This window comes from Bolinopsis microptera, chromosome 3 (genome assembly GCF_026151205.1).
Source record: "Bolinopsis microptera isolate Bmic1 chromosome 3, MBARI_Bmic_1.0, whole genome shotgun sequence".
In the NCBI taxonomy this organism is placed as follows: domain Eukaryota; kingdom Metazoa; phylum Ctenophora; class Tentaculata; order Lobata; family Bolinopsidae; genus Bolinopsis; species Bolinopsis microptera.
The window spans coordinates 16,499,071-16,513,436 of NC_087074.1; the positions used below are offsets into that span (position 1 = coordinate 16,499,071).

At 39.8% G+C, this 14,366-nt stretch overlaps 3 protein-coding genes across 4 annotated transcripts in view; 2 read left to right on the forward strand and 1 right to left on the reverse strand.

Moving 5' to 3' along the window:
* The window catches only part of LOC134812705 (POU domain, class 2, transcription factor 2-like), a 1,142,226-nt gene that overhangs the window by 272,287 nt on the left and 855,573 nt on the right, over window positions 1-14,366 (forward strand). The window lies entirely within an intron of this gene.
* Window positions 1-14,366, reverse strand: part of LOC134812970 (T-complex protein 1 subunit epsilon-like) — a 93,686-nt gene that overhangs the window by 66,319 nt on the left and 13,001 nt on the right. The window lies entirely within an intron of this gene.
* LOC134813249 (uncharacterized) lies at window positions 11,577-14,366 on the forward strand. Its single transcript, XM_063820936.1, has 3 exons — window positions 11,577-11,760; window positions 11,888-12,316; window positions 12,570-14,366. Exons 1-3 carry the CDS (start codon window positions 11,577-11,579, stop codon window positions 13,712-13,714), a joined length of 1,758 nt encoding a protein of 585 aa, XP_063677006.1. The 3' UTR covers window positions 13,715-14,366.

A 14,366-nucleotide genomic window follows, 5' to 3' on the forward strand; every position in this document is an offset into this window, starting at 1 on the left:
GTGACCCCCACGGTCGCTTCACTATAGTCTTCGACGCTACAGGGAGAGCCGCGCACTTCGTGCGCGGCGGGTCATACAACGTATGACAAACTTGTCGACGGTTTAATATTTGATTGCAACGGATGTTAATCGTTTAAATTTCTTCGAAGTAGCGCTTGCCACTTACTTTTCGAAATGGCCCGGGCTACTCCATTAACAATGGACAAATATTTGAAACAAGCATTTTACGAGTATCTATCACCCGTTGCGTAAATTATATAGCACGCTTACTGTTCGGTGCGTGGCAAACAAGCGCGCAACATGAAATAATTAATAATTGTATCACGTTGTGACCCCACGGTAGTTTCACTATCGTTCTTACGATACAGGGGAGCCGCGCACTCGTGCGCGGCGGGTCATACAACGTATGAAAAATTAATCATATACGCGAAAACTCATGGTTGATTGAGTGTATACTCATACAACGTATGAAAAATTAATCATATACGCGAAAACTCATGGTTGATTGAGTGTATACTGTATCGGCTTCGCTTTCGATTAAAATTTTGCTGCATTGAATAAATTTAACATAGCTTGCTGCGCTATTGATTGACGATTGACGGTGACGATGCGAAGCAAGAATGCTAAGTTGCGTGGAGCGTCGAAGTTCTCCAAACTGCGCTAGCATAGTTTTAGGTGGTATTCCATCTAAAATTGATATGTTTGTTTCCCAAAATTTTTACACCGTCGCGTTTGTATGGTCATCCTGACGTCAATTTTAAAATATGAAACGTCTATTCTTTAATTTAAATTAATTACTGCACTTATAAAATCACAAAAAAAAATTAAAAACGGTCCCATCAAAACTTGAATCGGCGCAACGCGCGCCGCGATCAAAATGTTTTTGCGCGCGCAAAATGAGAAATTTATAGATTTACCGAATTTAGAATCGATGCTGGTGGAATCGAGCGCTACGAAGTAAAAAATTTCCATGATAGCGTCCTTAAGAAGAAGTGTTCTATAAGGCCGATATGAGTGTAACTGTTCCGTCTTAATAAACTTGTTTTGATTTCATGTTAGCAATAGCAACCCAATTTATCTATTAGTATTACTGTTAAAAGAATTTAAGTATTATCATGGGGTATTCTAAATATACATGAAATTGCTGTAGTGTCCTTCTGAACTTGGTTTAAAATATCATAGGGTCTGTGTTTCAGGATATTTCATATGGTGTCAATCAGTTCACGGTTTTCGTCACTGATGGCTGACACCACTTAAAGTGTAGAACTATGTGTAGAATGTATCATGGGTGCCGGGTGAGAATGCAAATCGTCACACTTGACACCACATTAGTTGTGAAACTACTTCACTGGAAACTTTTTGCTAGAATGCATTTAGATTTGCTTGACACCACACCTTAAAAACTAGAATCTTGTTATTCCAGACCACTCGATACCTTTAGACTAAATATAAGTTATAGTATCTATTCAGGGCCGGGCCTTTGAAGTTTTCATAGTTCATGGAAACAATTGTGAGGGATCAGTTGCATGAGATATCACTAATTTTATCTTTACGAGCAAAGTCTAGTGATGACGTGAATTAACACTAGGATCAACTTTACCCCTCAAACCTCATCAAATCCCACATTTAGGTGACCATCCCAACTCTTGCACCCCACTGTCAGAACTCAGAGAAGAACTCAAGCTTGGCTTCGAGTTTGACCAAATTGTAAAGCCTCCATAGTCTAGACTAGATGTAGCATTGATTTTAAAGTTCCTATGCAACGTCAGGCCACTCAATTTTTTTCACATTACATAGAAGGGATAAGGGATCTAATCACTTATTTTACCAGCCACATTTTCCAGGGTACCTGACATGTGAAATATCCTGTTTATATGGCCTTAACTATGCTGTAGACAGTATGGTATTAAGTTTTAAAAGCTTAGGATAAGATGGCCTTAAAGTTCTTTTATTTGCACATTTGATATAACAGACCCTGATCTCTTCTTTTTCATTGTATTGGCGGAGACATTGAACACATGATGAAAACTCTTCTGGGTTATATCCAAATGGCTACTTGTGTGGAGGTAATTTATCCCACGACGGCATGAATCTAAGTAAACTTGTTATTTAATGCTGGTGCTGAAAATACTTTTGCTGACAAATTACTGCTGTTTACTTTTAATCACTTTCTGCTGGTAATGGAGTGTACTATTTGTGGGGAGCGAGCGCAAATTTGTTTTGATACCTTTTATGGTATTATCATTGGTAATTATACGTTATAAGGTATCAGAAATAAAAATAGATTAGCAACCCCTCCCCACAAATAGCACACTATAGAGTGCACTATTTTTTGGGAGGAGGACCAATACAATTGATTTTACCACGTGAAAGCTACTCACTGAGTTGATTGTTTTGCTCTCCTTCCCTCAAATACTACACTACTTTGCTTTTGATCATAGCGTTGCAAAAACATCTATACCTACTTTTAGATAACTTCTGAAGCTCCCCATGAATTGGTATTTCATGTTTGAATCCTTATTCTATGATATTTTCAGAAGAAACATTGATGAGCAAGTTTGATATAAAAACAGTGTTGACAAAGTTCCTTGTTTGTACTATTAAAGAAAGTTGGTTAAACTGTCCTGAGGAAATTCCTGAAGAATTGCTTCAAGGGAAAAATGTAACAAATGAAGTGGTTATTGCAATCAATCGATGGAAAGCAGGGGTTCAGAAGAAATCAAGGTTGTTTAACAGACTGCTGAAAGCTGATGGACAATACTACAGCTCTAAAAAACTATGCAAGGATCTGGATAACATCTACAAGAGGAAGGGTGCTAGAGGAGTTAAGCTGACAGATGAGTTCATCATCCCAAACAAATCACCTCTTCCTGGTCCATCAACCCAGCTGACACCCCTACTTAAGAAGCTGAGAATGGTGCAAACTCCAACAAGACCTAGAGAAATCACTTCATCTCGGTTACAAGGCACCAAACCAGTGACTCGTACAGTTGTTCGGGTCATTAAAGTTCAGTGCAATAAGACTGAACAAAACAGGAGAATGTGTCGACTGAAGAAGAAGATCAAATGTTTGAAAATTGACATTCGATCCTCCAAACAGATTGCTGAACAGAAATTGGCTGCAGAGAAGGTATGTGACAGTTGCTTGTTTTTTTGTATACAATCCATTCACCTCTTGGTCAGAATATATATATAGAATTATGTCTCATCTTAATAACATTTTCATTTTTACTCAAAGGCCTAATTTTGTAATTAAAAACTTCTGTTCATGGTTGTGTATAAGTAATTTACGAAATTCTTCTCAGGTTCAAGTTATTCAGCTTAAGGATAAGTGTGCTGTGCTTGAGGAGAAAGTTCAATCTCTACAAATCAAGTTGCAGCGTGCTGAGGATGACATGGCTCATTCTGAAAGAGAGCTGAGTGCTAAAGAGGATGTAGCTGCTCTCCAAAGTATGTCTGAGGAGAACTTAGAGGACCTGCTTAAAGATCCACAGACAGAGATTCCTGAGGTCAGTTTTTGCATTCAGTAATTTCATTTTTCAGTGTCTGCACTTTCTGTGACCGATTGATCATACAATGAAACATGACTTTTTTATCAAGAATGTTCCTAAGAAGTAACAACTTTTAAGTAAGTTTGTATTATAAATCAACACAAACAACCTCAGATACCAGTCAGAGATTCTCTGAAATCTATTAATCCACACCTGACGTCAGTGATAACTCAGCTGAGGAACGTTCATAAGCTGAGTTATTCAGCTTGTTTGGAATGTTTTGTGTGTGTAGGAAATGGGTTCTTCAATCAGAACTATAAGTTGGGTTAGTAAATCATAATTTCACTGATTGTAAAATTTTACAGGAAAACCTCTATTTACCTCTATTTTTTATCAAGCGTGCCCCTCTATTTACCGATGTTATTTACATCATGTATAAAATGTATGTATTTACATCATGTATAAAATGTATGTATTTCAATGTATACAACGTATACAATGTATGTATTTAAATGTATATAATGCGACGTATACAATGTATGTATTTCAAAGTATACAACGCAAAGAGAACCCAAATAAACGGGCTCTCTTAGCCCACAACTAGATGCGAGAAATTTGGACTAGCAAAATGTAACAAGAAACATTTGATGAAAGTGTGTGGCGTGTGCACCTTGTTTACAGGAATTGGGCCAATAAACGAATCGTATTTGTATGCCTACTATGATATCTTAGCAGCATGTTTATTTTAATCGCATTGTTATCCAACTATGAGTTCTACATTGATTATGGTATATTGTATATTATTAGGTACAGCATAACATTAACATTCCTTTATCACGACTTAACTTTACGTACATTAAGTACTATTACCGTTTACAATATACATTAGTTACTCTTATTTTACTCAATACTTTCATTTCGTGTTCTACTTTTTTTTCATGTTATATTTCCTTGACCTCTGTGCTCTAAGGTGGAAAGAGAGAGAAGGGCAACGATCCAGTGTATCTATAATTGAATCAGTTACACTATTACACCATTTTGTTACCATTACTCAAAAAATTCGAATGTTGGTTGGATTGGATGATCAAATTAGAATAATGACTGGGCTCCCTGAACCGGCCCTGACTGGAATCTAATTAGGGCAAATTCCAAGCAATTTTGGGAGAAATCCCATCCTGTAACTGATGCCTCACGTAATTGTAATAAAATAAATTCGCTGCACTCCTACTAACCATGGGGGATCTTAATTAATGGGAAAATGGTTCCGTTACAGATGGTATTACAAAAATTACATGATCATGCATCGGCCAAGAAGCGAATATCAGCGATATAAATTTTGGAACCGAGAACCGTTTAAAAGTTGTAGGACAAATTCAAGACACACTAGGCTACTCTATACTATGGCCATTCCTAATGGTAAATTAGCAATGGTGCAAAGATGGCAGTGAAAGCTCAATAGTTAGGCCGTCATTATCTTGAAAATGAATCTGAGAGATTGATTTGAGATGCCTGTCACAATTATTCTAATTGTGCGACTCATGTTTCACTGCCATTAGAATCTCGCTATCTCTGTAACATTTTCTGTGGGCCTCCATTTACCACGGGGTTTTCTGTCTTCTCTTTAATTTTGAGTAAATACTTACTAGGTAATGCAAATTGTATTTTATTTCCCAAGTACCTCTATTTACCGTTCTGTTCTCTCGTTTGCAATTGTAGCTTAAGTCAAACAATCTGTATTCTTGACGGCTCAACGAAATGTATAGGTTCATTTTAAAAGCCAAAACGCTTAAATTTTGTCGCATACACACTGTTCATGATCATGTGATTTGTCATTGAATTTCAACATTATCCTATTTCAGGGCAGTCGGCCGGGAAAACAAGAAGAGCGAGAGACATAATCCCGAAAACGTGTACCAATGATGGTAGTCAGATAACACCAGATCCTGACGGACCTTCAAGGAAGAGAAGACGAACGAAAGTAGATTCATCCACGATGGTATCGAAATCGTTCGTCAAAAAGAATCAAGAGGTCCAGCAGCTTCTTGCATTGAAATCGATTGGCGAGGACGTAAGTCTAAATTATATGTACATTATGCATCCTCAGTTTTGTAATTTCAATTTTGTTAATCGTACTACTGGATTTTTATAACGACCTACCGTTTCATGATACATTAGAACCACACCCCTGTCGTGCGATTCAAGCACTAATAAAACTAGCGTGTCAAACTCGCTTGGTTGATTAGTGCACTCAAACATATTGGCATTGTCTTAATTTATTTATAATTATATCATGTAATGATTCAGTTTTCGCTTCAGAGCAGTTAATCAATAATCACATCACAATTGTTTAGATCAAGAAGTCTGATCATGCAACGGGTCAAGTCGATGGCTTCTCGTCAGACCGAGATAAAGGGATCGTTATGGGTGCCATGATAAAGCAGGGAGACACAGTGAAGCATCATCCCATTAGTTGTGAGCCATCCCCTGGTGGTGATGCTGAGACTACTGCTGAGCACATCAAGTTGAAGATGAGAATTCTCGCTTGTCTCACTGCAGGTTTAACTCTTCAATTTTCAAAATTAAACCATAATTATACAGAATTTTGATTCTCATCAGATTTTCACTTCAATATTCAAGAACTTGCTTTGATATTCAATTTCACTCATTCTAGAGGACCTAACCCCTGAGAAACTCCTGAAGAGTGTGAAAGAAGTCGCTGATAAGTTCAAATTCTGGGTAACTGATGGAGGTTTGTAACTCGTTATTTATCAAAATCCGAATTCAATTATAATGCTTTCATTACTATGACTAATGGCTATTGTACATGCCATGCTACTTGTATTGAATATGTAACTTGAAAAGTCAGTAAGTAAAGAAACCGTTCCAGCTGCTCAGAATGCGTTAGTAACATAGGGAATGTATCGTGAAAAGTCGGCAGCTGAAGGTTATCTTGGCACAGCGAAATTAAATCCATTATATTCTCATATATATTATATCTTAGGCACAGGTTAGCTTGGTTGATATTAAGTTCTATTACACTGCTCGCAAACATTCACAAAAATTTGAACTTACAGGACCTCAAATGAAACCAGCAATGGACCGGTTGAAGGAATGGAAACGGGACATGAATCTTGTTTTTGATGACATTTGGGTTCACTGCAATGCCCATATCGAACCCGCACTTGCAGCAGCTCTCACTAAAGTTTTGTTAGAAATCGAGGAGGTGCTTGGTGAGTCTGAATCCCCTTTCCTTTCCCCATGTTTTATTTCGGATATTATTTGAATCCCACAAGACTGCTTTGATCATATTCTCCTATGACGTAATGAAATTATGGCATGATCATAATCAAGTAGTTCCTGCTTTCCTGTTAATTTCTTTCAACTAGATTTCTCATCAGGAGTAAGAAAGTATGCTGTGGAGAGTTTCAACGCTAGCTTTTTCGGGAGCAATAGCTCCTGCATCCTAACAATGAGCTATGCGTTCATGAACATGCTGGGCACATCCAAGCAGAATCAGGAATGGTCGCAGACGAAGAACTTCTCCGCTTTTCTGCGTCAAGTTGGAGAATTAAGGAATCATCTGCAAGATGCCAAGTCTTCTAGGTTCGGCAAATATCCAGAGTTTCTCACTCTATTCGCCTACCACTTCGAGTAAGTTAATCTAAGTTACTACTTGCTAATCCTGTTTTTACTTCTGTTTTTACTCACGAAGTACAATTAGTACATACTGAATTCATCATAAAAACTTTTTAAGCACGATGAAAATTATTATCGATGAAAATTATTATCGACATCGTGTTACTTTTGATTTTCAGAACCATCAAGAAGTTCATGAATGAGCATTCCTTCACCGACAAGATGTTCTTGAGCTGTCAGCGCTATGTTAACTGCCCGTATTTTAAAGAGATTTGCGTCGCAGTTAGTGTTTTGTACTACCACATTTTAAGACCATTTCTTGTGGCAGTTGGTGCTGAAGGTGTCGAGGGTTACAAGCATCTCGACCATCTTGAGCTGTGCTCTTTCTATCCTGGGATAATTTCCAGCTTACAAGAAGCATCAGCGGACGGTGCTGAAAGACTGCTCGTTAACAGACCTCTTGATTATTTGGATGCCTTTCCAAGTTTAGCAAAGGTTAGTCACAAAGGTCACAAGGCCATTTTTGAGGCTATATACGGTGAGATTCAACTTCCCGAGCCGCCTTTTTCAATAAAGGTTGTCAAGAGGGTTGTTTCATTGATAGCCGAGGGTTATCAAGCTGTTTTCACCGCTCAAACTGCTGACCTCTATCTAGAGGGGGGAAAACTTAAAGAACTGCTCGATAACGACCCGAAATGCTTGGATGGTGTTCCGACAACAGCCTTAGCTGCAGAACACCAAGTTGCTGAGTTTCGACACGGTAACAAGTTGGCGCGGACAGCAAAGATTCGCACGATTGGCATACAACAAATTGTTGCGAAGTCTTCGCACATGGAGAACTTGAGAAAGAAGAAGCTCAGTAAAGAACAGCTGCGACAAATGTTCAAGAAAGCTTGCTCCGATCAACGATTCAAAATGGCTAGTAAACTTTTAAGCATCAGTGATGCAGCTGCTCAACAGCAGGCTGAGAAACATTTGGCTGCTTCAAAGGACCGGAAGCTGAAAGCTGTTGAGAGAAAGAAGCAATCAATTGGTCGTTGTCAAGACAATCATGAGGGGCCAATACTGTCAGTTTCCCACTTGGACAAGATTTTGAAGCTGAAAAAGTTCAGAACCTCAGAGAAGGAGACCATCAAGATGTTGAGGCTAGAGATCTTCTACAACAGGGACGTTGTATATGAAAGTGTCGTCGTTCCTGATAAGTCGATCTTTGTTGTTGGCAAAAAAAACGAGCTTGGACAGACTGCTCCAAAACCCAAGTCGGTATTGATCGATAATCTCCGCCAGCTGATCAATCCTGACTTTTTGCAGACGTCAACACCGACTCCTCCGTCAGAAGACCATCTTGAGGAGAAACTTGCTGAACTGCACAAGAAGATGTCTGGATCTAATCTGCTGAAAGAGGTTCGACGGGCAACTGGTGACGCAAAACTAAAAGTTGGCGATTACACGGCCTGCTTTTGGCAAGATGAGAACGAACATAACACTTGGTATATTGGGAGGATCTCTAGAATCATAGCTTCCAGATCATGTAGAACTTGTCAGCAGAGTGGTCTTGAAGAGCTGAAGGATTCCTTAGATGAGCCTTGCTACGAGATGCATTATCTAACGGAATCAGACGAAAAATTCGTCCTCACTGACATTGAGGAGTACCATACTCTGGCAAGCCAGGTTCTCTGCAAAGTGAAGATCACTGCTTTGCCAAACTCGAACTACAGGCTTGATCATCCCGAGTATTCTGTTTTAGATTCGCTGATAAAAACAAATAGGCTTTTTTCAGCATTAGATTAGTAAGAAAATGTTAAAATTTCTGTTTCATTCTTTTCAGTAAAACCTCAATTTGCCGGGGCTCTCCTTCTTCTCCCAAATATCAAGTTGTGTACGTGTAAGATAGTGTTATTCATATTTCTATTTTTATCACTTTCTATCCACGAAGACCCAGTAAATGGAGGTTTTACAGTATTTATTTCGAGAATGCAATATTTAGTTATTCATCTCAACTGTATGTGTGCACATTTTCAGGATGCTGCCTCGTGATCGTTTTGATATAGAGATTATTAAAGTGATGTTTCTGTGTTATTGTAATACATTCGCGTGCAATTTTGAAAGCCAACTCTACCAATTGAAAATATTATCAATTTGATCGATTAGTGCATTGTAGCACAATATAATAACACATAGTATCAGAATGATTAGTGACCACAATGGCTTGATCATGAGAGCAGAGGACTAACTCCATGCATGGACAGCAGGAAAAACTTAACAGGCTGCGGGTTCGAGTCTGGCCAGGGGTTGAAATCTTCGAAGATTTCAATCCCTGGCCAGACTCGAACCCACATCCTTTTGCTTTATCGATATTATTTATAAATATAAGGTAAATACAATATCTTATTGAGATAAATAAAGTCAGTAGTTAGATTAAAACACGAACACAGATATAATCATTGACATTATTACTAATACGTAATTTGCCATAACTTAATAAACTGACGTGTCGATCAAAAAGTGTTTACTCTGACTAGAGAAATTTGTTTTATTTGTCGATTGGAGAAAAAGGGTATCTTTCAAATTCGCATTATTCTCATCTTTGAAATTCAGTCCCCAATTTGTGTCTGGATGTCGGCAGGTAAGGCGGGTGCAAGCCCCATATTCCTTATTGCAGACTCCTCTACGATCATAAAAAGCAGCATGTAATAGGTTGTAGGGTACAGTAAAAATGTTGGAAAATTCTTAATGCCGGGGCAGGGTTCGAACTCCTAGGCTATTGCTAGTTTTTCTGCTGGTTTTCCTGCAGTGAAAAGCTATTGCTAGTTTTTGGAGTATTTACATGATGAAAGTAGAAATTGTTAGCATTCACCTTGACATAATTGTAGACTGTGACCGAAGTATTTGCCCCATTCGAATTTGAACAGTTAAAATTGAAATTTCTTCTGGCTGCGACCATTTCTTTGACCTCAGATGAAGCGACTGCCGATACTCTGGGCATCTACAAGTACTAGCCGCGCCAAATCTGCGAGAATAGGGAATTTGCGATCCTGATGTCGTATCCGAGAAATAAAGATGGACCCCATAAGAGACCCAAGGATGTCTTTTTTAGCCATTTTTATGACTTTCAGCTCAAGGCATCAACTTTAAGAAACGGTCTATCCCGTTTGATCGATGCTCCTACCTATATCCTGGACGGAATAAAACCGTTTAGGCTTCTAGGCCAATTAAAAGTATGTTCCCATGTATAAAAGCTATATTGGTGTAGTTAGACCTGTGTGCCAATCGATTACCTTTCCAATGAGCCCTCACACAACTATGTACGCTAAAATTTGTTAATACTACAGGGTCCACTGTCCGCAAGACCCTGGGACCAAATTTCACTGCCAAAACGCGACATAAAATTACGCGACGAGCGGATGGAACACCACTTAATAGTTTATTGCTTGCTTTTTAAATGAATTTGTGAGGAAGTTTGAAAAGAGCACTGCGCTTAGGAATTGGCCTGCCAGGTAAGTTTTGCGGCTGCGCGCGCCCGGAAGATTTGACGGTTTACTACGCTTACCTGGAACGCTCCCACTAAGTCATATCCTGGATCCTGACGCAATTGCAACCCTTTTCGTTTGTAAGATTATAATCTAACAAGACGTGCGCCGAGTTGGACTCGTCGACGGTCTCGGAACAATATTTGGAACCGGTATTTATATTTTACCCGTTAAGGTTTTGACTTTTGTGCATCGATGTCATGATCTTACATAAATTTTGCTCCAAATGTAAATTCCTGTTCCTGTCTCAGAGTTTAGAGAGGGGTATTTTCACCATTCACGTTCAAAACTTTGAGCATTGCCAATTCCAAATTATCGGAGATGCAATTTGCCGGATTTAATTTTACCTAATGCATTGTTATATAATATAAGTATTACCTAGTGCAGCGTTCAGTTCATCCAATGTAAATGACCTATTCGGTGACTCATTAGGGACAGATTCCTCGGCTAAGGCTTCTTCATTCTTTTAAGACGATATACAGACGATTTCTGGATCACATGGCGATATAAAGTGTCTGACAATATACCAATACAGGGCGCAAATCTATTATCCTGTATTCTGTAAATCATCAGTTTTCATTGTGGGGAAATGTGGACCTTGCCACTTGCTATTTACCATGATTGTCTTACTGTCAGCATATCAATATTTCCCAATATTGCTGCAGCAGAATAACTGCATGATATACGAGTGAAGACCCAATATTGCTGCAGTGTAACACTTACGAACCCACGCAATGAATCACACCTACGCTATTGTAAATATAACCCTTTAAGCGGGTTTAGACACTTTGTTTAGTTCTTGACAATTTGATCCCAGAAGTTTGCAGTAGTTCATCGTTTTTATAAAGAAACATTTTTCAGCAATCATGGCAGGTATTACTAATCTTACTTTTTAATCTCTAGATAATACACTTGAATAATGGGAATTGCAAGACAGACCCAGAACATTAACCCCAAACATTTTACAGCAGAGGTACAGAAAAACGTGGCAATATTTGACGATTTTATCTCTTCAAACAACACCAACGATGATTTCGATGAAATAACAGCAACTTTGGGAGATGTGGATGCTTACATCGAGCATCAGCAGAAGATGAAGTCAGGTAAGAACCAATTAAAATGTAATCGTCATTGTTTCATGTTTGTTTTAAATAATTATAAGTAATCACTTTGTTTATTTTACCTCAGTATCTTTTAAAGAGCTGCAATAATAACGAGTTATACTTTTAGAGCGAGGAGGAAAACGAGGAGGTCGAGGTGGTAAAGGTGGTAAAGGTGGTAAAGGTGGTAAAGGTGGAGACGGTGGCGATCAGGGAGGCGAGGGAGGACCAGGAGGCCGAGGAGGAGGCGAAGGTGGAAAACGTGGTGGCAGGGGAGGAGAAGCTGGCAGTCGAGGAGGTGGCGAAGCTGGTGGAAGAGGCGGCGGTGAAGGTGGAAGAGGCGGACGGGGAGGTGGTGAATCTGGTGGAAGAGGAGGCGGAGAAGGAGGAAGAGGAGGTCGGGGAGGCGGCGAAGGAGGCAAACGTGGAGGTGGTAGAGGTGGGGGAGAGGCTGGCCAAGGAGAGGGTGGAAAACGAGGTGGTGGTGGAAGAGGCGGCGGTGAAGGTGGAAGAGGCGGACGAGGTGGCGGCAAACAAGGCGGCGGTGGACCCGGAGAAGGTATGATTATCTGATGTGCCGCTGATAAAATTATATTTGGGCTATTTATTTCAAGCATTTTACGAATATGACTGCATTTAAAATGGAGTTTTCATAGAGACAAGTAAATCGGAAAGAGCCCAAACTTTATCCCGAAATTTGTCGAGGGGATTTCTCCTACTTTTCTAAGCTGTCTATTCCCCAATCAAACAAAACGAAACCAAATTTCCAAAACGACTCAAAATTCCGATTTACTGATCTCTGAATTTTTCAGCCGAATTGCGGCACCGAGACAATGTTGGTCCACCTGTTGATGAAATAGACAGACTAAAAAGGGAGGCTCACAGACTGGACCAGGGAGGTGAACTACATGAGGGACCCAGAGGAGACGGAGAGGGACCAAGAGGAGATGGCACGAAGAAAGGGAAGAGAGGGAAGGGCGGCCGAGGAGGGAAAGGAGGGAAAGGAGGTAGGGGAGGCAAAGCCGAGGCTAGTCTGAAAGGAGTGCTCATCATGCTGGCTGGAACTTTCTGTATGAGCGGTTCGATAATGACAATGAAACTGGCCTCTAAGGTAGCACCCATAGTTCAAGTAAGGTTCCTCCGTTCTCTTATCTGTCTCGTCCTAGCCGCAGTTTACGCTAAATCATTTAAAGGAATGTCCCTGAAACTATCAGAGATAGAGAATAAGAAGAGTCTTTTGATGAGAGTTGGAATGACTGTGTTCCAAACATTCGCTCAGCTTTACGTAGCTAGGAAACTACCCCTAGGACTAACAGCAGCTCTGATGGGTATGTCTCCGGTCACACAGTCTGTTCTAAACTGGCTTATCTTGAAGACAACCATGGACATGAAGCAGTGGACCTGTATTATAACGAGCGTTATCGGAGTATTCCTTATCTCTCAGCCTGACTTCCTGTTTGGTAGCGGAGATATCAACCAGTTCGAAGAGTTTGACAAGGAGAGGTACATCGCTATCGGACTTGCGATAACAATGAACGTGCTAAGAGCCCTGACCATGATCCTGAACAGAAAGATGATGATGGAGGGAGAGGGCAGACTACACTTCTCTCAGTTCACTTTCTACAACAATATCGTAGCCACTGTCCTCTGCATAGCATTGCTCCCATTCAAAGGAAATGTTGGGTATAAAATCATGGAATTACCCGGATGGGACGCTTTAGGTCTGATCACACTAGGCGCCCTCATGTTCTTTGGAAGGCCCCTCCTGATGGAAGTAGGACAAGGATCAAGACTTCCCGCCAGTATGATTACTATCCTGAGAACGTCAAGTATTGTCTGGGCCTTCACCTTCCAGCTGGTCCTATTCGGAGAGATCCCGTCCTACATGGAGACGGCTGGTATTTCTATTATTGTAGGCTGTGCTTCCATGATGTTCCAGCTGACTGGAAATGAGTAGATCTGGCACTTTGCCAACAAGGACTGAGTTTATTATTTGGTAAATTGTACAATTGAAAGGACTGAAGGAGCCTGCTGCATTCTTCTGGGAGCCTTCGGGTGATAACGCTGTAGAAATATTTATATGTTGTTTTATTTATTTCGTTGTATTTATATCACCTGTCAATTGTTATTGTATGTATTGTTATTTGTACATTTGATCTGATTTCTGAATATACTGTTATTTTACTATGTTAAACGTTAACATCATCCCAGCATTCCAGTTTATTCGAATAGAAGGTTTTCTAACTTACCAATCTGTCACAAAGTATATAACACATTACCTCCAATCTCACACAGGTCGCAATGGGGCTGAAGAAGAGAAGGGCAGTAATCTGGGACAGACCTTAGGAGTTGGAGCAGCTGCAGCTATAGGACTGGCAGCCTCAGCTTATTACGCTCTCTACATGTGAACTTAACGTGAAGTGAGATCACTTGATCACCTCATAAGGTCCGGGAAATGACACTGATTATTTATTCATAATGGTCATTTCTCTCAGGGATTTAACGTTATTTGTTAATAAGGTATTTTTTATAATTATGCCACTTTGGCTGGGCCCAGCTTTTTATGATTGTGAAGAATTTCGTGTTGATGGTATTTATTAATAAAATGG